Source organism: Oncorhynchus tshawytscha, unplaced genomic scaffold, assembly GCF_018296145.1.
Source record: "Oncorhynchus tshawytscha isolate Ot180627B unplaced genomic scaffold, Otsh_v2.0 Un_contig_3158_pilon_pilon, whole genome shotgun sequence".
NCBI lineage: Eukaryota > Metazoa > Chordata > Actinopteri > Salmoniformes > Salmonidae > Oncorhynchus > Oncorhynchus tshawytscha.
In genome coordinates this window covers 190,001-213,391 of record NW_024609755.1, presented here as the reverse complement: position 1 = coordinate 213,391, position 23,391 = coordinate 190,001, and the positions used below count along the sequence as shown (strand labels likewise).

The 23,391-nt window shown below is 47.4% G+C and overlaps 1 protein-coding gene across 1 annotated transcript in view; it reads left to right on the top strand.

Moving 5' to 3' along the window:
* Nucleotides 1-23,391, top strand: part of dmxl2 (Dmx-like 2) — a 116,172-nt gene continuing 92,781 nt past the window's right edge. Inside the window, 1 exon segment of the mRNA XM_042317632.1 lies at nt 1-424. Within this exon segment, the coding sequence (XP_042173566.1) occupies nt 338-424 (87 nt within the window). The 5' untranslated portion in view covers nt 1-337.

Sequence of the window (23,391 nt, the reverse complement as noted above, 5' to 3'; positions counted from 1 at the left end):
GCATGTCATGTTCGCTGCAGATATTCTTCCTTCAGCGAAGCGCTGCCTGTAAGAATCCAGACGCTGTGTGTTTGGACACTGACAGCGAAGGCAGCCTATTTCACATACATGTACACAACCTGCTATTTGATTCAAACCGACTAAAGATTATCCTCCACCTCCGCGGCGTTTTAGCGGACATTCGGAGAAACAAAAAACAAGCCGCTGGCAGACCGACTACAGACGGATGCAATTCCCAGCAGCAGTGGCGAGTTAGATGGAGAAACAGAGGGTGGACGAGTCGCTGTCGTAAATAATTAAATATCCAGGCATCTGTTGAAGCTAAAAGAAGGGGAAAATGCATCTCCACCAGGTGCTAACGGGAGCTGTGAACCCCGGTGACTGCTGCTATTCTGTGGGGAGCGTCAACGACATTCCTTTCACCGTAGGTTTTATTTTGATATTGAATTGAACTGATCTGACGCTGTTTGGGAGACGATGATTAGCTACCTAGCTGTCAGCGATAGCATCCTTGCTAACTAACCAGCGCTAGATAGCATCTTAGCTAGCCATGTACAGACAGAGCGCTAACAAGATTCACAGAGTCGTCTGCATGAAGTGCACGGATATATTCGCGGGTAACGTTGAGTCAGGTCTGTGAGGCTGCCAATCCACCACATCATTCATTCGCTCTGACATTAACGTTCGGCATTAGCCAGCTAACCGTGGGTGTTCAAGGTTATCCTACGGTGTTCGCAGAGGATATAGAGCCAGAGCTAATGTTCTGTTTATTTGCTTTGGTCCTAAGACGGAAAGCCTGTCAGATGACCTTTATGATGCTGCGTGTTACAAGGGTCGACAGGGGAATTCCTTTGATGTTTTTACGCAATCTTACATGTAACATCGATAATAATGCAGTTTTCTTTCCAGCATCCAAACTATACATTGAATGATATGATTGAAACGCCACACCTATCCCGGGGCTAGGGCTTGGTGTGGGTGGGTGTGTGTGTGTGGTGAGCGAGACTAGCTAATATTGGCGTCTGTGTGTTTCATGTATCATTAGCTCGAGCGGCTGTCAAGCTAGCATCAGCTGTGCAGGCGGTGACGTAAACAGCTAGTTGGCATCATTTCAGAGGTTGCATGTTATTCTGCGTGCATCATATCGCATTTACTATCAATCTACTATCCATATGAATAATATGATAGTCATTTGGAAATATAGTAGTTAGTCAGTGTGCATTTTCTCATTTGATGTTGGTCACCCTCAAAAATACCCCCCCCCCCCATGTTCATAGGATCCCCTTACAAACAAGCCCTCCAAATGAAATCAATGGTTCCTTATTTCGTTCATTAAACAGACCAGACACACCAACCTGATCCGTCAACACACACACACATTTTATTGTAAGAATATAATGGAATACATTTTTTTAAAAGTGATATTTTGAAACAAAGCCCAAGCTGTTTTCATCTGCGTTTCATATTTAGCCTACTATCACTCCTTTGTTAGGGAGCAGGCGTAGGGTCTTTGTCATGATATTGATAATAGCAATCCTATTTTCATGTGAGTCCGTGTTCATATTTGACAACCTCTGCAGGCTTTTGGAGTTGCCTATACCGGATCGAGCTAAATACTAGCCCTACTGTTGATCTAGGTTACATTATAAACGGGGTGCTTCGAGCCCTGAAAGCTGATTGGCTGACAGCTGTATACCACGGGTATGACAAAACATAAAAACATTTTTTTACTGCTCTAATTAAGTTGGGGCTTTGTGGAATAAGGCCAATATACCATGGCTAAGGGTTGTATCCAGGCACTCCGCATTACGTTGTGCATAAGAACAGTCCTTAGCTGTGGTATATTGGCCCCCTCAGGCCTTATTGCTTAAATATAGCATGCTAAATGTTTCAGATCAGTGATAGACGAGGAAACAAAGATGTTCCACCTCCACTTGTTTTCCCAGCCAGAGAATGAACCATTCTGTATACAGACAGAGAGATTCAGTGAAACAGAATCACATTGATGGATTAAGACCCAGTCTTTTGGTCTGGGGTCAAGTGAAGAGCAAAATCATCCACTTGTTAAGATACATAACATGCTGTCACAATGTTCTGATCAGTGAAGATTAATTTTAAGACACATAACATGCTGTCACAATGTTCTGATCAGTGATGATGAATTTTAAGACACATAACATGCTGTCACAATGTTCTGATCAGTGATGATGAATTTTAAGACACATAACATGCTGTCACAATGTTCTGATCAGTGATGATGAATTTTAAGATACATAACATGTTGTCACAATGTTCTGATCAGTGATGATGAATTTTAAGATACATAACATGCTGTCACAATGTTCTGATCAGTGATAATGAATGAGCCAGCTAGACAAGATGATCATGAGCAGCACTCACTGCAACTTAGCTAACGTTTCTACAGCCTAATTGTAGCCCAACCAATATCCAAACGGAGATTCAGTGAAAATTAAAATATGACTGATTGATTTATCAAGTCCCCGCGCTTGTTTCAAAGCAGCGTGAAACAGTGCTGAAATAGTTGACCAAATGTATTAGAACAATTAGATGACTGTGGGAGTGTCAGTAAGCAACAATTTGATGCCTTCAATTGCATTGGCCTACTTTATTCCAATATTTCATCATTCAGTGATATTTATTTATTTATTCCCACAGTACTTGTTTCTGGATCCATCCAGTTGCCATGAAGAAAACAGTGCATGTGGTGGGCTAGCCTATGTAATGTAACCTGCCTCGCAGAGTTTACAACTGGCAGGACAGGAGCTCAATCAAACTCAACCTAAACAATATATCCAACTTGGACTTAAGTAATCCATTGTGGGACTATTACAATACATCAGTCATGAAGAATTTGAGGAATATCCACTTTGTTAGATCAGATTTGTTGAATGTGCACCAGTCTGGTCAATGGAACAGTCTGTATCCATTGGCACCTTTACCGGATTTATAGTAGTAAAGGGCGCTGCCTAGCAACCATCAAGAGCTTAGTGCCTCAGCATGATGCATATACAGTACTAAGCTGTAGGCAGAACTTTACCTCAATCATGACTAGGTCGGTTGGCGGAAATAAAAGCATAGGCTTTGTTGCTTGTAGTACCTTTCATATAAAGAAAAGTAGACAAAAAGTTGTCTGGATGTTAAAGTTAGCAGAAAAACGTCTTGGTTTGAAAGGTGTATTAGTGTCCTGTCTGACTATCCTGGTTTGAAAGGTGTATTTGTGTCCTGTCTGACTATCCTGGTTTGAAAGGTGTATTAGTGTCCTGTCTGACTATCCTGGTTTGAAAGGTGTATTAGTGTCCTGTCTGACTATCCTGGTTTGAAAGGTGTATTAGTGTCCTGTCTGACTATCCTGGTTTGAAAGGTGTATTAGTGTCCTGTCTGACTATCCTGGTTTGAAAGGTGTATTAGTGTCCTGTCTGACTATCCTGGTTTGAAAGGTGTATTAGTGTCCTGTCTGACTATCCTGGTTTGAAAGGTGTATTAGTGTCCTGTCTGACTATCCTGGTTTGAAAGGTGTATTAGTGTCCTGTCTGACTATCCTGGTTTGAAAGGTGTGTTAGTGTCCTGTCTGACTATCCTGGTTTGCTGCCAGCCCGACAGAGCGGGAAGTTACTTTGGTCTATTGATTAATACATGAGTGATAATTGCGTTCTCTGTCTTGAAATTCCTTTTTGTAGCCTGTGTCTGTGTTTGTGTAATAGATTGCCTATCCCTCTGTGAGTGAGTGAGTGAGTGAGTGAGTGAGAGAGAGTGAGCATATGGAACTATTCTCTGTATGACTGTGTAACAGAGTAGCAGGCTATCTGAAGTACAATAATGATATGATCATAGAAATCCCATTAGAAGTGGGCCTATTATATGGATATGATGACCTGTAAGAATTGACCATCTGCTGACAGTAGCCTGAATGGCTTTTGGCCTTAGCTCTCACACACAGCTAGTCTAACAGTGAAGTCTATCTGATACTAGCCTACACACAGCTAGCTTAACAGTGAAGTATATCTGATACTATCCTACACACAGCTAGCTTAACAGTGAAGTCTATCTGATACTAGCCTACACACAGCTAGTCTAACAGTGAAGTCTATCTGATACTAGCCTACACACAGCTAGCTTAACAGTGAAGTATATCAGATACTATCCTACACACAGCTAGCTTAACAGTGAAGTATATCTGATACTAGCCTACACACAGCTAGCTTAACAGTGAAGTCTATCATTATACTAGCCTACACACAGCTAGCTTAACAGTGAAGTCTATCTGATACTAGCCTACACACAGCTAGTCTAACAGTGAGGTCTATCTGATACTAGCCTACACACAGCTAGCTTAACAGTGAAGTCTATCTGATACTAGCCTACACACAGCTAGCTTAACAGTGAAGTCTATCTGATACTAGCCTACACACAGCTAGTCTAACAGTGAGGTCTATCTGATACTAGCCTACACACAGCTAGCTTAACAGTGAAGTCTATCTGATACTATCCTACACACAGCTAGTCTATCTGATACTATCCTACACACAGCTAGCTTAACAGTGAAGTATATCTGATACTAGCCTACACACAGCTAGCTTAACAGTGAAGTATATCTGATACTATCCTACACACAGCTAGTTTAACAGTGAAGTATATCTGATACTAGCCTACACACAGCTAGTCTAACAGTGAAGTCTATCTGATACTAGCCTACACACAGCTAGTCTAACAGTGAGGTCTATCTGATACTAGCCTACACACAGCTATCTTAACAGTGAAGTATCTGATACTAGCCTACACACAGCTAGTCTAACAGTGAAGTATATCTGATACTAGCCTACACACAGCTAGCTTAACAGTGAAGTATATCTGATACTAGCCTACACACAGCTAGTCTAACAGTGAAGTCTATCTGATACTAGCCTACACACAGCTAGTCTAACAGTGAGGTCTATCTGATACTAGCCTACACACAGCTAGTCTAACAGTGAAGTCTATCTGATACTATCCTACACACAGCTAGTCTAACAGTGAAGTCTATCTGATACTAGCCTACACACAGCTAGTCTAACAGTGAAGTATATCTGATACTAGCCTACACACAGCTAGTCTAACAGTGAAGTCTATCTGATACTAGCCTACACACAGCTAGTCTAACAGTGAAGTCTATCTGATACTAGCCTACACACAGCTAGTCTAACAGTGAAGTCTATCTGATACTATCCTACACACAGCTACTCTAACAGTGAGGTCTATCTGATACTAACCTACACACAGCTAGCTTAACAGTGAAGTCTATCTGATACTAGCCTACACACAGCTAGCTTAACAGTGAAGTATATCTGATACTAGCCTACACACAGCTAGCTTAACAGTGAAGTATATCTGATACTAGCCTACACACAGCTAGCTTAACAGTGAAGTATATCTGATACTAGCCTACACACAGCTAGTCTAACAGTGAAGTCTATCTGATACTAGCCTACACACAGCTAGCTTAACAGTGAAGTCTATCTGATACTATCCTACACACAGCTAGTCTAACAGTGAAGTCTATCTGATACTAGCCTACGCACAGCTAGCTTAACAGTGAAGTCTATCTGATACTAACCTACACACAGCTAGTCTAACAGTGAGGTCTATCTGATACTAGCCTACACACACTGTGTAGCATCTCAGAGCTGACGAGAGGGAACAGCCTAAGCAGGATTTGAACCAGTAACCCCTGCAGTGTCAGGGTAAGCTGTTCACAAGCTGCTGCGCCACAAAGTGCCAGACCCCTGTCAGAGACTGTAGTACATCACATACTGTAGTTATATGGGGAGGCTACAGTACCTGTAGTGGTACAGTCTCCGGGTTTGTTATTAGGTCGGTTTCACTGTGTCCTATGGGTGATATCTTGGGCCTCCAGGAAATTAGCTTTAAAACGGCAATATTTTCTGTAAGCCTCATGACAAAATGTGTAGAATAGCATTATAAAACTGCAAATGTTTCTCTCTGCACCATGGCAAAAATGTGTTGAAATGCAGGAAGGGGAGCGGAGGTTCGTGCCCCGGAGGTCGGTGCAATATGCGGTACACGAGTTTCAAGTTTGGGAAGCAAATTTTAGCCCCAAAAAATTCTCCTCTAATGATAAAGCATTCCATGCATCACATTTGCAGACTTTTGTAAAGAAGCCTATTATTCCTAATGTGATGAGTAGATTGGATAGTCATAATTTAGGCTGATAATGTAACTCTTTTCACAAAATAGACCGTTCAGTGGGCTTTAGGCTGTATCAGATACATTCGTTCTTTCTTTGCACAGGAAAAATGTTGCCTTTTATAAACACATTTCATGCAATTGTACTAAACTTTATATTACTGGAGACATTAGGGTCATCTTTTTTAATATGACAAAAATTACAGGGTAGAATACTCGGCTGACTGACAAATCAGATCAATAAAAACAACGTTGTCTCATCCATATAACAGGCCTACGAGAAGGGGAGACCCAAATAACCTACAATATGACATCTAACCTGGAGGAGGAAATTATTGTCTAAAAACTAACTTTGATGTGGCACTGACTGACCCAACAATGATAAACAGTGAATTTTCAATCAAGTTGAGAATTTTCATAACTGTAAAACATGAGTCTTTTCACGGTCTTCTCTTGACAGCAACAGTCATTTGCTTTCCAAACTGTTTCCCCCTGATTGTATTTTGAGAGATATGAGAACCTCATCATTGCTCACAGCAGCTGCTTGTGGTACATAATGTTGGCCTCTGTTTGAAACTTGCTCGAGAGGGAAAATACTACACACTTTCACGTCACTCTCACACACATGGTTGGTGCTCAGGGCGTTCTTTATATTCAGACTTCTAAATGCTATTCATAATAGCGTACAGTGGAGTGATTTTGAACCAGCTGCTTATAGTATGTGGTGAAACAACCATGGGAATGGAACCTAAGCTAGAGGCTACTTGCTTTGGGACATAGGCTAGCATAACATGGAAAACATGGTAACAGTTTGTTGTAGGCACATTCATAAAGACTTTATAACAGCCACATGAGACATTTGCTTTACAAATGTATTGGCCTTACAAAATGGTGCATTTTGATGCCATGTGGTGGAGAGATACAGACGCTGGAATTGGGGGTGTGAGCAGGTGGGTCTGAGCAGGTGGGTCTGAGCAGGTGGGTCTGAGCAGGTGGGTCTGAGCAGGTGGGTCTGAGCAGGTGATGCAGGTGGGTGATGGGTCTGAGCAGGTGTGATGCAGTTGATCTTTGTGTGATGTCATTTGTAAGTGTATGTTTTGTATTGTTTAAAATAATACAATTCCATCTTACACAAAATGATGAATGCATTGGCCTATACTACTACAGCTGAAAGCATAGGCCTAACGACTACTATTGTGTTCCATTGTGTTCCATCCCTGAGGGCTGGTGGCTCAGTGTCTGTTTGTGTCCACAATGGCACCCTATTCCCTATATAGTGCACTCCTTTTGACCAGAGCCCCATGGGATCTGGTCATGCACTAAAAGTAGTGCACTATATAGGGGAAAAGTAGTGCACTATATAGGGGAAAAGTAGTGCACTATATAGGGGAAAAGTAGTGCACTATATAGGGGAAAAGTAGTGCACTATATAGGGGAAAAGTAGTGCACTATATAGGGAAAAAGTAGTGCCCTATATAGGGAAAAAGTAATGCACTATATAGGGAATAAGTAGTGCACAATAGGCCGTTTATGTAGCCCTCAGAGATGTCAGGGTCCATTTCATGGGAAGAAACCTCCCACACTAGGTCTAACGATGTACCACTCACACTGAGACCCTTAGGGCTCACCCAGGGCCCTGTCTTTAACACACACTCACACCGTGGCATAGCGACTTTTGGCCATAAAATTATTATATGAAAGCTGATAAATAAAACTGTTGTCGGCCCAAATAATACATTTGCTGTCATGTTTATCACTCTATAGGTTAATAATGGATTTGGCCTGTGTGTATTTTCGTTAGTAATCATGTACACTACATGGCCAAAAGTATGTAGACACCTCGTTGAACATTTAATTCCAAAATCATGGGTATTAATATGGAGTTGGTTCCCCCATTTGCTGCTATAACAGCCTCTGCTCTTCTGGGAAGGCTTTCCACTAGATTTTGGAACATTGCTGAGGGGACTTGCTTCCATTCAGCCACAAGAGCATTAGTGAAGTCTGGCTCTGATGTTGGGCGATAGACCTGGCTCCCAAAGGTGTTCGATGGGGTTGAGGTCAGGGCTCTGCAGGCCAGTCAAGTTTCTCCTCACCGATCTTGACAAGCCATTTCTGTATGGACCTGGCTTTGTGCGCGGGGGCGTAGTCATGCTGTAACAAGAGATGGTGAAGCGTGATCACGTTTCCACTGCTCCAGAGTCCAATGGCAGTGAGCTTTACACCACTCCAGGCAACACTTAGCATTGCACATGGTGATCTTAGACTTGTGTGCGGCTGCTCGGCCAACAAAACCCTTTTCATGAAGCTCCAGACTAACAGTTATCGTGCTGACGTTGCCTCCAGAGGCAGTTTGTAACTTGGTAGTGAAGTGATTTTTGCAACCTAGGACAGAGGATTTTTACATGCTTGGCCGTCCTGTTCTGTGAGCTTGTGTAGCCTAACACTTTGCGGCTGAGCCGTTGCTCCTAGATGTTTCCACTTCACAATAACAGCACTTACAGTGGACTGGGGCAGCTCTAGCAGGGCAGAAATTTGACGAACTGACTTGTTAAAGGTCACTGAGCTCTTCAGTTGCGGACCATTCTACTGCCAATGCTTGTCTATGGAGATTGCATGGCTGTGTGCTCGACGGGTGTGGCTGAAATATCCAAATCCACTAATTTGAAGGGTTGTCCAGATACACTAAAAGTATCTTATTTATCCAATACAACAATACAATCCTCAGCTGGTTGTTGCTGGAGTAAAACGAGTGCTTTTACAAGCCCATTCATTGCGCAACAATTGCAATCACGTGTTAAAAATACTTTTGGTGCACGATTTAAAGAGCTACTATTTTTATTTCTCAACTGGTAATTGAAGTGCGCCTCCCATTCAAGTGCAGGAAACAGGCTGTCAGCGCGTCACACACCACTGTACAATGTCAGCTGGAGGCACTATGCATTTTGAAAATGTACTTCATTGTTTGAAACAAGAATGATGTATTTCATATTATGAAGCACGTCTCACCTTGTTTCAAAGTAGCCTATAGGCAAAATCCCACCATGGAAACAGGAGGCAATTATTTCATGAAGACTTCATAGGCGGCTTGTGAATTTGAAGTTCGTGCAAGCTACAATTTATCCTACCATTCCTACTGTTCTGCGCCAGTTATGATTTTCAGATGCGCATTTTCACGGAACAGTTTCATTTCAATAATAACGTTTTCCTTTCTCAATGATTGTCGTGTTGTTAATCGTAACTTTTAATGTTTATCATTTTTATTAAGTCAACTAATGAGAGATCACCAGCCTCAGCAGGCCAGGTACTTCTATGTGTGCCCAGGCACACCCGCTCCCCCTCAACATTATCAGGACAGAGAAACTAGACACATGCTCATTGCTCAAATGGAACACTCCAAACCAATAACAATTAAAAAATGTATGATGGTTATGAAATAAACCAAAACCTGTTACTGACAAGTATAGCAGGTTGTGAATTCTGGAACAACCTTTTCACTGTGAGAATGGTGAATTATTGTAGTTAAGAAATACATTAACATAAATTAATGTAATCAAATGACAGGGATTAAAGGAACATTTACTGCTGGTGACATATGTAATGGGGAATTGATCAAAAATATCTAAGGGCAAACATTTCACACAATGAAACAATGAATGCGCAGGAATTTGCAGGTGTCGGCTGAGCCATTCTGGAGAGAGACTGGCCTATAACTTCACCACACATCCCTCCCCTTCTTCTTGTCTCAACATAAAACATTACACTTGACACATTATCTTCACACTTATTTTAGATGTGTGTTGCTGACAGCCGCGACTCAGTAATCTGCTGGGCCTGTTGCCAAGCGCGCTGCCCAAATTGCGGGCCTACTAGTTTGTGATGTGAAACAATCCACAGCAATTTTTTTAAAGAAGCCAATGATCCTTGATTCCTCTGTGGCTAAGTCACGCTTTCTGGGGATGTATTTTGAGTGATTTGATTTATTTCTGTATAGACCGGAGTAATTATATCATGTTTACAAATTTCCATTTCCTTCCCTATTGGACCCACCACTATGCCATTTCTCTCCTGTTCTATTGGTTTTCATATCAACTTTCTTTCATTGTCCAAAAACCAAAGGCACAATTGTAATCATATTAGCAACCCATAGAATGGTGTTTTCCCAGGTGCTCTGTTTAGAATGGTGTTTTCCCAGGTGCTCTGTTTAGAATGGTGTTTTCCCAGGTGCTCTGTTTAGAATGGTGTTTTCCCAGGTGCTCTGTTTAGAATGGTGTTTTCCCAGGTGCTCTGTTTAGAATGGTGTTTTCCCAGGTGCTCTGTTTAGAATGGTGTTTTCCCAGGTGCTCTGTTTAGAATGGTGTTTTCCCAGGTGCTCTGTTTAGAATGGTGTTTTCCCAGGTGCTCTGTTTAGAATGGTGTTTTCCCAGGTGCTCTGTTTAGAATGGTGTTTTCCCAGGTGCTCTGTTTAGAATGGTGTTTTCCCAGGTGCTCTGTTTAGAATGGTGTTTTCCTGCAAATTGCATTTTGTCAAATGTTTGAAAATGACATTTTATTGGCTGCCTCATTACATGAGTTGCATGTTCTATTAATTAGATGCATGAATTACCATAATCTGTGATTCCTGTCATTGTGGGCACCGTGGGTGAACGCCCAGTGTCATTGTGGGCACTGTGGGTGAATGCCCAGTGTCATTGTGGGCACCGTGGGTGAATGCCCAGTGTCATTGTGGGCACCGTGGGTGAATGCCCAGTGTCATTGTGGGCACCGTGGGTGAATGCCCAGTGTCATTGTGAGCACCGTGGGTGAACGCCCAGTGTCATTGTGAGCACCGTGGGTGAACGCCCAGTGTCATTGTGAGCACCGTGGGGGAACGCCCAGTGTCATTGTGAGCACCGTGGGGGAACGCCCAGTGGGTTATACACCCAATGCATATGGGTCCAGTAAATCAAAATCTTCCCTGTCATGTTGTCCGTCGCCACATTTTATATATACACACACACACACACACAAACCCACCTACCCACCTACCCACCTACCCACCCACCCTAGTGTTGTTTTCTACAGTTTTTGTCTCTGGTCTAAAGTAGTGTACTATAAAGGGAATAGGATGCCATTTGGGACGCCTGCCATAATGTGTGTGAAAGGAGAGGGTTTAGTTCATGTAAAGCCTATCTGTAGTGGTACACTGATATGCTGCCATGATTGAGTTAGTCATGGGAAGAATCACTGACATTTGGGATGCCTGTGAGCACGCCACCCCCACACACAGCAGGGCTCTACAGTACAAGCATTTTACTCACATCTGCGCCTATTTATTTTACTGTGCGACCTGAAATATATATTTAAGAGCACCAGTGCGCCTAGAAAATGTAAGATTCTAGCTTTAATGTCTCAAATATTTTTCATTGTGCTCCTACATTTATTTGTGTGCGCCTACATTTTTCAACTTAGGTGCTCAGGTGCTGCTTGTGAAGAAGGGCAGCCTAGAGCCCCGGTCAGGGTTAACTAGGTGACTCCAAGATGGAGCCAGACAGATCCTCCATTATTCAACCACCATTTAACATCTTCACATCCAACAGAGGGTCAATCCAACTGCGGTCAATGGTACATACCTACATCAAGAACATGTTAAAGGCACTCGGGTAGTAAACGTGAGGGGACCTACCTGACTGGATTGTTCTGTAGGTGACAGCTGTGTATGGTCTGTGTGTATCTTGTGTGTGTCTGCGTATAGTGTTTTCTTTGTGTGTGTGTGTGTGTATTTGCGTGGTGTGTCTGTATTTGCATGGTGTGTAATTGTGTGTGTGTCTGTGTTTGCGTGGTGTGTTTGTGTGTTTGTGTTTGTCTGTGTGTGTGTTTGTGTGTGTGTGTCTGTATTTGCTTGGTGTTTGTCTGTCTGTGTCTGTGGTGTGTGTTTGCGCGGTGTTTGTCTCTGTGTGTGTGTGTGTGGTGTGTGTGTGTGTGGGCTGGTATTATGAACTCAGTCTTCCTGTCTCTATTATATGAATATTAACCTGATGAAATGTGTTCAGTCTTCAGCCAACATCTCTTCTCATGTTACATATAACAGACCTCATTCATACTCCTTCCATTCACTGCATTGTCCCTGATGCCTGGGGCTTGTCTTGTTGCCAACTCTGACTGGTCTGACAGTGCACTCAGCTATGTGTGAGGCAGGTTTATGTTAGACCTCCTAAACACTGGCTGTGAGGGAATATAGGCTGCTATAGGCTGCATGCCAAATGGCCTTTGAAGGCTCCTTTCAAAAGGCAGACAGGCAGACAGGCAGGCAGGCAGGCAGGCAGAGGCGAGGTGAGAGGTGCTTGGACAGACGTGATGAGCTGAGCGGTTGTTTCTGTTGTATCAGGTTCATGTAGATCGATGACACACACACACACACACAATGTACAGGTACAGAACAGAGTACAGGTACAGAACAGAGTGGTCTCGGTCATGCACACCTCATCTCTCCTCGTGTGTGTGTGTAGGTGAGTAGAGCAGGGCTAGTCTGTGCGTGACGGTGACTGCTTTTAATTCCAGCTGTAATGTTCAGCTGCTGCAGCAATACCTCAACTAGGACTGCTCCTCTCTCCTTCCCTCTCCCTCCTTTTTTCTCTCTCTCTCTTACACACATTATCTCTTCTCCCTTACTTCCTCTTTCTCCTCAACCACTCTCTCTCTCTCCTCTCTCCTCCTCTCTCTCTCTTACACACACATTATCTCTTCTCCCTTACTTCCTCTTTCTCCTCAACCACTCTCTCTCTCTCCTCTCTCCTCCTCTCTCTCTCTTACACACACATTATCTCTTCTCCCTTACTTCCTCTTTCTCCTCAACCACTCTCTCTCTCTCCTCTCTCCTCCTCTCTCTCTCTTACACACATTATCTCTTCTCCCTTACTTCCTCTTTCTCCTCAACCACTCTCTCTCTCTCCTCTCTCCTCCTCTCTCTCTCTTACACACATTATCTCTTCTCCCTTACTTCCTCTTTCTCCTCAACCACTCTCTCTCTCTCCTCTCTCCTCCTCTCTCTCTCTCTTACACACACATTATCTCTTCTCCCTTACTTCCTCTTTCTCCTCAACCACTCTCTCTCTCTCCTCTCTCCTCCTCTCTCTCTCTTACACACACATTATCTCTTCTCCCTTACTTCCTCTTTCTCCTCAACCACTCTCTCTCTCTCCTCTCTCCTCCTCTCTCTCTCTTACACACACATTATCTCTTCTCCCTTACTTCCTCTTTCTCCTCAACCACTCTCTCTCTCTCTCTCTCTCCTCCTCTCTCTCTCTCTTACACACACATTATCTCTTCTCCCTTACTTCCTCTTTCTCCTCAACCACTCTCTCTCTCTCTCTCTCCTCTCTCTCTCTCTTACACACACATTATCTCTTCTCCCTTACTTCCTCTTTCTCCTCAACCACTCTCTCTCTCTCCTCTCTCCTCCTCTCTCTCTCTCTTACACACACATTATCTCTTCTCCCTTACTTCCTCTTTCTCCTCAACCACTCTCTCTCTCTCCTCTCTCCTCCTCTCTCTCTCTTACACACACATTATCTCTTCTCCCTTACTTCCTCTTTCTCCTCAACCACTCTCTCTCTCTCCTCTCTCCTCCTCTCTCTCTCTCTTACACACACATTATCTCTTCTCCCTTACTTCCTCTTTCTCCTCAACCACTCTCTCTCTCTCCTCTCTCCTCCTCTCTCTCTCTCTTACACACACATTATCTCTTCTCCCTTACTTCCTCTTTCTCCTCAACCACTCTCTCTCTCTCCTCTCTCCTCTCCTCTCTCCTCTCTCTCTCTACACACATTATCTCTTCTCCCTTACTTCCTCTTTCTCCTCAACCACTCTCTCTCTCTCCTCTCTCCTCCTCTCTCTCTCTCTTACACACACATTATCTCTTCTCCCTCTTCCTCTTTCTCCTCAACCACTCTCTCTCTCCCTCTCTCCTCCTCTCTCTCTCTTACACACATTATCTCTTCTCCCTTACTTCCTCTTTCTCCTCAACCACTCTCTCTCTCTCCTCTCTCTCTCCTCTCTCTCTCTCTTACACACATTATCTCTCCTCCCTTACTTCCTCTTTCTCCTCAACCACTCTCTCTCTCTCCTCTCTCCTCCTCTCTCTCTCTACACCTTATCTCTTCTCCCTTACTTCCTCTTTCTCCTCAACCTCTCTCTCTCTCTCTCTCTCTCTCCTCTCTCTCTCTCTTACACACACATTATCTCTTCTCCCTTACTTCCTCTTTCTCCTCAACCACTCTCTCTCCCCTCTCTCCCTCCTCTCCTCTCTCTCAACCTCTCTCTCCTCCCTCCTCTCTCTACAACCCTCTCTCCTCCTCTTTCTCCTCTCCTCTCTCTACAACTCCTCTCTCTCTCTCTCACTTATCTCTCCCCTCCCTCTCTCTACTCCTCACCTCTCTCCCTCTCTCTCTCCTCTCTCTCTACAACCTCTCTCCCTCCTCTCCTCTCTCCTCTCTCTCCTCTCTCCTCCTCTCTCTCTCTCTCTCCCTCTCTCTACTACCTCTCTCCCTCCTCTCTCCCCCTCTCTCTACTACCTCTCTCCCCTCCTCTCCCCTCCTCTCTCAACCTCTCTCTCTCTCTTACATTATCCTCCTCTTCCTCTCTCTCTACAACCTCTCTCCCTCCTCTCTCCCTCCTCTCTCTACTACCTCTCTCCCCCTCTCTCTCTCCCTCCTCTCTCTACCCCTCTCTCTCCTACCCTCTCCCTCCTCTCTCTACACACCTCTCTCCCTCCTCTCTCCCTCCTCTCTCTACTACCTCTCTCCCTCCTCTCTCTACACACCTCTTCTCCCCCCTCTCTCCCTCCTCTCTCTACTACCTCTCTCCCTCCTCTCTTACTACCTCTCTCCCTCCTTCTCCTCCTCCCTCCCTCTCTCTCTACCTCTCTCCCTCCTCTCTCTCAACCCCCTCTCTCCCTCCTCTCTCTCTTACACCTCTCTCCCCCTCTCTCCCTCCTCTCTCTCTCTCTCCTCTCTCCCCCTCTCTCCCTCCTCTCTCTACTCCTCTCTCCCCCTCTCTCTACCCTCTCTCCCCCTCTCTCCCTCCTCTCTCCTACCTCTCTCCTCCTCTCTCTACTACCTCTCTCCCTCCCTCTCTCCCTCCTCTCTCTACTACCTCTCTCCCTCCTCCCTCTCTCCCTCCTCTCTCTACTACCTCTCTCCCTCTTCCTCTTTCTCTACCTCTCTCCCTCCTCTCTCTTACTACCTCTCTCCCTCCTCTCTCTACTACCTCTCTCTCCCCTCTCTCTCCCTCCTCTCTCTACTACCTCTCTCCCTCCTCTCTCTCTCCCCCTCTCTCCACTCCTCTCTCCCTTACTCCTCTCTCTCCCCCTCTCTCCTCTCTCTACTACCTCTCTCCCCCTTCCTCTTTCTCCCTCCTCTCTCTACTCCTCTCTCTCCCCCTCTCTCCCCCTCTCTCCCTCCTCTCTCTACTACCTCTCTCCCCTCCTCCTCTCTCTCTCTCCTCTCTCCCTCCTCTCTCCCTCTCTCCTCCTCCCTCCTCTCTCCCTCCTCTCTCTCTACCTCTCTCTCTCCTCCTCTCTCTACTCCTCTCTCCCTCCTCTCTCTACTACCTCTCTCCCCCTCTCTCCCTCCTCCTCTCTCTCTACTCTCTCTCCCCTCTCCCTCCCTCTCTCCCTCCTCTCTCTACTACCTCTCTCCCTCCTCTCTCTACTACCTCTCTCCCCCCTCTCTCTACTACCTCTCTCCCTCCTCTCTCTACTACTCTCCCTCCCCCCTCTCTCCCTCTCTCCCTCCTCTCTCTCTCCCTCTCTCTACTACCTCTCTCCCTCCTCTCTCTACTACCTCTCTCCCCCTCTCTCCCTCCTCTCTCTACTACCTCTCTCTCCCCCTCTCTCTCCCTCCTCTCTCTACCTCTCTCCCCCTCCTCTCTCTCCCCCTCTCTCCCTCCTCTCTCTACTACCTCTCTCCCTCCTCTCTACTACCTCTCTCCCCCTCTCTCCTCCTCTCTCTCCCCCTCTCTCCCTCCTCTCTCTCCCCTCTCTCCCCCTCTCTCCCTCCTCTCTCTACTACCTCTCTCCCCCCTCTCTCCCTCCTCTCTCTACTACCTCTCTCCCTCCTCTCTCTACTACCTCTCTCCCCCTCTCTCCCTCCTCTCTCTACTACCTCTCTCCCTCCTCTCTCTACTACCTCTCTCCCTCCTTTCTCCCTCCTCTCTCTACTACCTCTCTCCCTCCTCTCTCTCCCCCCTCTCCCTCCTCCTCTCTACTACCTCTCTCCCCCTCTCTCCCTCCTCTCTCTACTACCTCTCTCCCTCCTCTCTCTACTACCTCTCTCCCCCTCTCTCCTACTACCTCTCTCCCCCTCTCTCCCTCCTCTCTCTCTACCTCTCTCCCTCCTCTCTCTACTCTCTCTCCCCTCTCTCTCTCCTCTCCTCTCTCTACCTCTCTCCCCCTCTCTCCCTCCTCTCTCTCTCTACCTCTCTCCCTCCTCTCTCTACTACCTCTCTCCCCCTCTCTCCCTCCTCTCTCTCTACCTCTCTCTCTCCCTCTCTCTCCCCCTCTCTCCCTCCTCTCTCTACTACCTCTCTCCCTCCTCTCTCCCCCCCTCTCTCCCCCCTCCTCTCTCTACTACCTCTCTCTCCCCCTCTCCCTCCTCTCTCTACTACCTCTCTCCCCCTCTCTCTCCCCCTCCTCTCTCTACTCCTCTCTCCCCCTCTCTCCCTCCTCTCTCCACTACCTCTCTCTCTCCCTCTCTCCTCTACTACCTCTCTCCCCCTCTCCCTCCTCTCTCTCCCTCCTCTCTCTCCCCCCTCTCTCCCCCCTCTCTCCCTCCTCTCTCTCCCCCCTCTCTCCCTCCTCTCTCTACTACCTCTCTCCCCCTCTCTCCCTCCTCTCTCTCCCCCCTCTCTCTCCCTCCTCTCTCTACTACCTCTCTCCCTCCTCTCTCTACTACCTCTCTCCCCCCTCTCTCCCCCTCTCTCCCCTCCTCTCTCTCTACCTCTCTCCCCCTCTCTCTCCCCCTCTCTCCCTCCTCTCTCTACTACCTCTCTCCCTCCTCTCTCTACTACCTCTCTCCCCCTCTCTCCCTCCTCTCTCTACTCCTCTCTCCCCCTCTCTCCCTCCTCTCTCTCTACCTCTCTCCTCCTCTCTCTCCCCCCTCTCTCTCCCTCCTCTCTCTACTACCTCTCCCTCTCTCCCTCCTCTCTCTACTACCTCTCTCCCCCTCTCTCCCTCCTCTCTCTCTCCCCTCTCTCCCTCCTCTCTCTACTACCTCTCTCCCCCTCTCTCCCTCCTCTCTCTACTACCTCTCTCCTCTCCTCCTCTCTCTACTACCTCTCTCCCCCTCTCTCCCTCCCTCTCTCTACTACCTCTCTCCCCCTCTCTCAAATCAAATCAAATCAAATCAAATTTTGTCACATACACATGGTTAGCAGATGTTAATGCGAGTGTAGCGAAATGCTTGTGCTTCTAGTTCCGACAATGCAGTAATAACGAGCAAGTAATCTAACTAACAATTCCAAAAAAAACTACTGTCTTATACACAGTGTAAGGGGATAAAGAATATGTACATAAGGATATATGAATGAGTGATGGTACAGAGCAGCATAGGCAAGATACAGTAGATGATATCGAGTACAGTATATACATATGAGATAAGTATGTAAACCAAGTGGCATAGTTAAAGTGGCTAGTGATACATGTATTACATAAGGATGCAGTCGATGATATAGAGTACAGTATCAACGTATGCATATGAGATGAACAATGTAGGGTAAGTAACATTATATAAGGTAGCATTGTTTAAAGTGGCTAGTGATATATTTACATAATTTCCCATCAATTCCCATGATTAAAATGGCTGGAGTAGAGTCAGTGTCATTGACAGTGTGTTGGCAGTAGCCACTCAATGTTAGTGGTGGCTGTTTAACAGTCTGATGGCCTTGAGATAGAAGCTGTTTTTCAGTCTCTCGGTCCCAGCTTTGATGCACCTGTACTGACCTCGCCTTCTGGATGACAGCGGGGTGAACAGGCAGTGGCTCGGGTGGTTGATGTCCTTGATGATCTTTATGGCCTTCCTGTAGCATCGGGTGGTGTAGGTGTCCTGGAGGGCAGGTAGTTTGCCCCCGGTGATGCGTTGTGCAGACCTCACTACCCTCTGGAGAGCCTTACGGTTGAGGGCGGTGCAGTTGCCATACCAGGCGGTGATACAGCCCGCCAGGATGCTCTCGATTGTGCATCTGTAGAAGTTTGTGAGTGCTTTTGGTGACAAGCCGAATTTCTTCAGCCTCCTGAGGTTGAAGAGGCGCTGCTGCGCCTTCCTCACGATGCTGTCTGTGTGAGTGGACCAATTCAGTTTGTCTGTGATGTGTATGCCGAGGAACTTAAAACTTGCTACCCTCTCCACTACTGTTCCATCGATGTGGATGGGGGGTGTTCCCTCTGCTGTTTCCTGAAGTCCACAATCATCTCCTTAGTTTTGTTGACGTTGAGTGTGAGGTTATTTTCCTGACACCACACTCCGAGGGCCCTCACCTCCTCCCTGTAGGCCGTCTCGTCGTTGTTGGTAATCAAGCCTACCACTGTTGTGTCGTCCGCAAACTTGATGATTGAGTTGGAGCGTGCATGGCCACGCAGTCGTGGGTGAACAGGGAGTACAGGAGGGGGCTCAGAACGCACCCTTGTGGGGCCCCAGTGTTGAGGATCAGCGGGGAGGAGATGTTGTTGCCTACCCTCACCACCTGGGGGCGGCCCGTCAGGAAGTCCAGTACCCAGTTGCACAGGGCAGGGTCGAGAACCAGGGTCTCGAGCTTGATGACGAGCTTGGAGGGTACTATGGTGTTGAATGCCGAGCTGTAGTCGATGAACAGCATTCTCACATAGGTATTCCTCTTGTCCAGATGGGTTAGGGCAGTGTGCAGTGTGGTTGAGATTGCATCGTCTGTGGACCTATTTGGGCGGTAAGCAAATTGGAGTGGGTCAAGGGTGTCAGGTAGGGTGGAGGTGATATGGTCCTTGACTAGTCTCTCAAAGCACTTCATGATGACGGATGTGAGTGCTACGGGGCGGTAGTCGTTTAGCTCAGTTACCTTAGCTTTCTTGGGAACAGGAACAATGGTGGCCCTCTTGAAGCATGTGGGAACAGCAGACTGGTATAGGGATTGGTTGAATATGTCCGTAAACACACCGGCCAGCTGGTCTGCGCATGCTCTGAGGGCGCGGCTGGGGATGCCGTCTGGGCCTGCAGCCTTGCGAGGGTTAACACGTTTAAATGTCTTACTCACTTCGGCTGCAGTGAAGGAGAGACCGCATGATTCCGTTGCAGGCCGTGTCAGTGGCACTGTATTGTCCTCAAAGCGGGCAAAAAGTTATTTAGTCTGCCTGGGAGCAAGACATCCTGGTCCGAGACTGGGCTGGGTTTCTTCCTGTAGTCCGTGATTGACTGTAGACCCTGCCACATACCTCTTGTGTCTGAGCCGTTGAATTGAGATTCTACTTTGTCTCTGTACTGGCGCTTAGCTTGTTTGATAGCCTTGCGGAGGAATAGCTGCACTGTTTGTATTCAGTCATGTTACCAGACACCTTGCCCTGATTAAAAGCAGTGGTTCGTGCCTTCAGTTTCACACGAATGCTGCCATCAATCCACGGTTTCTGGTTAGGGAATGTTTTAATCGTTGCTATGGGAACGACATCTTCAACGCACGTTCTAATGAACTCGCACACCGTATCAGCGTATTCGTCAATGTTGTTGTCTGACCTTGTCTGAAACATCTCCCAGTCCACGTGATGGAAGCAGTCTTGGAGTGTGGAGTCAGCTTGGTCGGACCAGCGTTGGACAGACCTCAGCGTGGGAGCTTCTTGTTTTAGTTTCTGTCTGTAGGCAGGGATCAACAAAATGGAGTCGTGGTCAGCTTTTCCGAAAGGGGGCGGGGCAGGGCCTTATATGCGTCGCGGAAGTTAGAGTAACAATGATCCAGGGTCTTTCCACCCCTGGTTGCGCAATCAATATGCTGATAAAATTTAGGGAGTCTTGTTTTCAGATTAGCCTTGTTAAAATCCCCAGCTACAATGAATGCAGCCTCCGGATAAATCGTTTCCAGTTTGCAGAGAGTTAAATAAAGTTCGTTCAGAGCCATCGATGTGTCTGCTTGGGGGATATATACGGCTGTGATTATAATCGAAGAGAATTCTCTTGGTAGATAATGCGGTCTACATTTGATTGTGAGGAATTCTAAATCAGGTGAACAGAAGGATTTGAGTTCCTGTATGTTTCCTTCATCACACCATGTCACGTTGGCCATAAGGCATACGCCCCCGCCCGTCTTCTTACCAGAGAGATGTTTGTTTCTGTCGGCGCGATGCGTGGAGAAACCCGCTGGCTGCACCGCTTCGGATTGCGTCTCTCAGTGAGCCATGTTTCCGTGAAGCAGAGAACGTTACAGTCTCTGATGTCCCTCTGGAATGCTACCCTTGCTCGGATTTCATCAACCTTGTTGTCAAGAGACTGGACATTGGCAAGAAGAATGCTGGGGAGTGGTGCACGATGTGCCCGTCTCCGGAGTCTGACCAGAAGACCGCTTCGTTTCCCTCTTTTTCTGAGTCGGTTTTTTTTTTTTTGGTCGCTGCATGTGATCCACTCGGTTACACTGGTTGTAAGGCAGAACTCAGGATCCGCATCGCGAAAAACATATTCTTGGTCGTACTGATGGTGAGTTGACGCTGATCTTATATTCAGTAGTTCTTGTCGGCTGTATGTAAAGAAACCTAAGATGACCTGGGGTACTAGTGTAAGAAATAACACGGGAAAAAAAAAAAAAAAAAAACTACCTCTCTCCCCCTCTCTCCCTCCTCTCTCTACTACCTCTCTCCCCCTCTCTCTACTACCTCTCTCCCCCTCTCTCCCTCCTCTCTCCACTACCTCTCTCCCTCCTCTCTCTACTACCTCTCCCCCTCTCCCTCCTCTCTCTACTACCTCTCTCCCCCTCTCTCCCTCCTCTCTCTACTACCTCTCTCCCCCTCTCTCCCTCCTCTCTCTACTCTCTCTCCCCCTCTCTCCCTCCTCTCTCTCCCTCCTCTCTCTCTCTCTCCCTCCTCTCTCCCTCCTCTCTCCCTCCTCTCTCTCTCCCCCCTCTCTCCCTCCTCTCTCTACTACCTCTCTCTCTCCCCCCTCTCTCCCTCCTCTCTCTCCCCCTCTCCCTCCTCCCCCTCTCTCTACTACCTCTCTCCCCTCCTCTCTCTCTCCTCTCTCCCCTCTCTCCCCCTCTCTCCCTCCTCTCTCTACTACCTCTCTCCCCCCTCTCCCCCCTCTCTCTCCCTCTCTCTCCTCTCCCTCTCTCTACCTCTCTCTCTCTACTCCTCTCTCCCTCCTCTCTCCCTCCTCTCTCTACTACCTCTCTCCCCCTCTCTCCCTCCTCTCCCTCTCTCCCTACCTCTCTCCCCTCTCTCTCTCTCTCCCTCTCTCTCTCCCTCTCTCCCCTCCCTCTCTACTCCTCTCTCCCCTCTCTCTACTACCTCTCTCCCCTCTCTCCCTCCCCCCTCTCTACCTCCTCTCCCCTCTCCCCCTCCTCTCTCTCCCTCCTCTCTCCCTCCTCTCTCTACTCCTCTCTCCCCCTCTCTCCCTCCTCTCTCTACTACCTCTCTCCCCCTCTCTCCCCTCCTCTCTCTACTACCTCTCTCCCCCTCTCTCCCCTCCTCCCCCTCTCTCTCTCTCTCCCTCTCTCTCTCCCTCTCTCTCCCCTCTCTCCCTCTCCTCTCTCCCCCCTCTCTCTCCCTCCTCTCTCTACTACCTCTCTCCCCCTCTCTCTCCCTCCTCTCTCTCTACCTCTCTCCCTCCTCTCTCTACAACCTCTCTCCCCCTCTCTCCCCCTCTCTCTACTACCTCTCTCCCTCCTCTCTCTCTACCTCTCTCCCTCCTCTCCTACTACCTCTCTCCCCCCTCTCTACTCCCTCTCTCCCTCTCTCTCCTCCTCTCTCTCTCTCCTCCTCTCCTCCCTCTCTACAACCTCTCTCCCTCCTCCCTCTCTACCCCCTCTCTCCCCCTCTCTCCCTCCTCTCTCTACTACCTCTCTCCCTCCTCTCTCTCCCCCTCTCTCCCTCCTCTCTCTCTACCCTCTCCCCCCTCTCTCCCTCCTCTCTCTCTCTACCTCTCTCCCCCTCTCTCCCTCCTCTCTCTCTCTACTCCTCTCTCCCCCTCTCTCCCTCCCCCCTCTCTCTACTACCTCTCTCCCTCCTCTCTCTCTACTCCCTCTCTCCCCCTCTCTCCCTCCTCTCTCTACTCCTCTCTCCCCCTCTCTCTCCCCTCTCTCCCTCCCCCTCTCTCTACTCCCTCTCTCCCTCCTCTCTCCTCTCTCCCCCTCTCTCCCTCCTCTCTCTACTACCTCTCTCCCCCTCTCTCCCTACCTCTCTCCCCCCTCTCTCTACCCCTCTCTCCCTCCTCTCTCTACTACCTCTCTCCCCCTCTCTCCCTCCTCTCTCTCCCCCTCTCTCCCTCCTCTCTCTACTACCTCTCTCCCCCCTCTCTCCCTCCTCTCTCTACTACCTCTCTCTTCAGCCTCTATTCGTTCCAGAGTCACTGTGTTGTAAACACCTCTCACGTCTCACATCCTCTGAAATCTTTCTCAACACACCTCTCTTTTCCCGTGAACAACGCTGTGTCTTTCCATGGAACCAGAAGCCAAACCAGCAGCTGACTAGACTGTGTAGACCTGGAAACATGGCCCTGTAACTCATCATTACCTCACCACTAGCCTGAATTAAACATGGAGACTTAGGATGCGTCTCACATGGCACCCTATTCCCTTGCATCCCTATAGACCCTGGTCAAAAGTAGTGCACTATATAGGGAATAGGGTGCCATTTGGGGAGACACACTTTTCTTAGCATGGTGTAGAGAGTGATGTGATGGAGGTACAGCTGCTGTACTGTAGCCTCTCTGTCTCTCTGTTTGACTACAGTGCAGTTCACCAGACAGTCTCAGTAGGTATATTTACCTACCAGAAGGAGTGGACTGTATATGTAGCCTGATCCCAGATCTGTTTGACTACAGTGCAGTTCACCAGACAGTCCCAGTAGGTATATTTACCCATCAGGAGGAGTGGACTGTATATGTAGCCTGGTCCCAGATCTGTTTGTGCTGTCCTTTCAGCTCTACTGGTCATTGCTCCCGAGTGGTGCAGTGGTCTAAGGCACTGCATCTCAGTGCTAGAGGCATCACTACA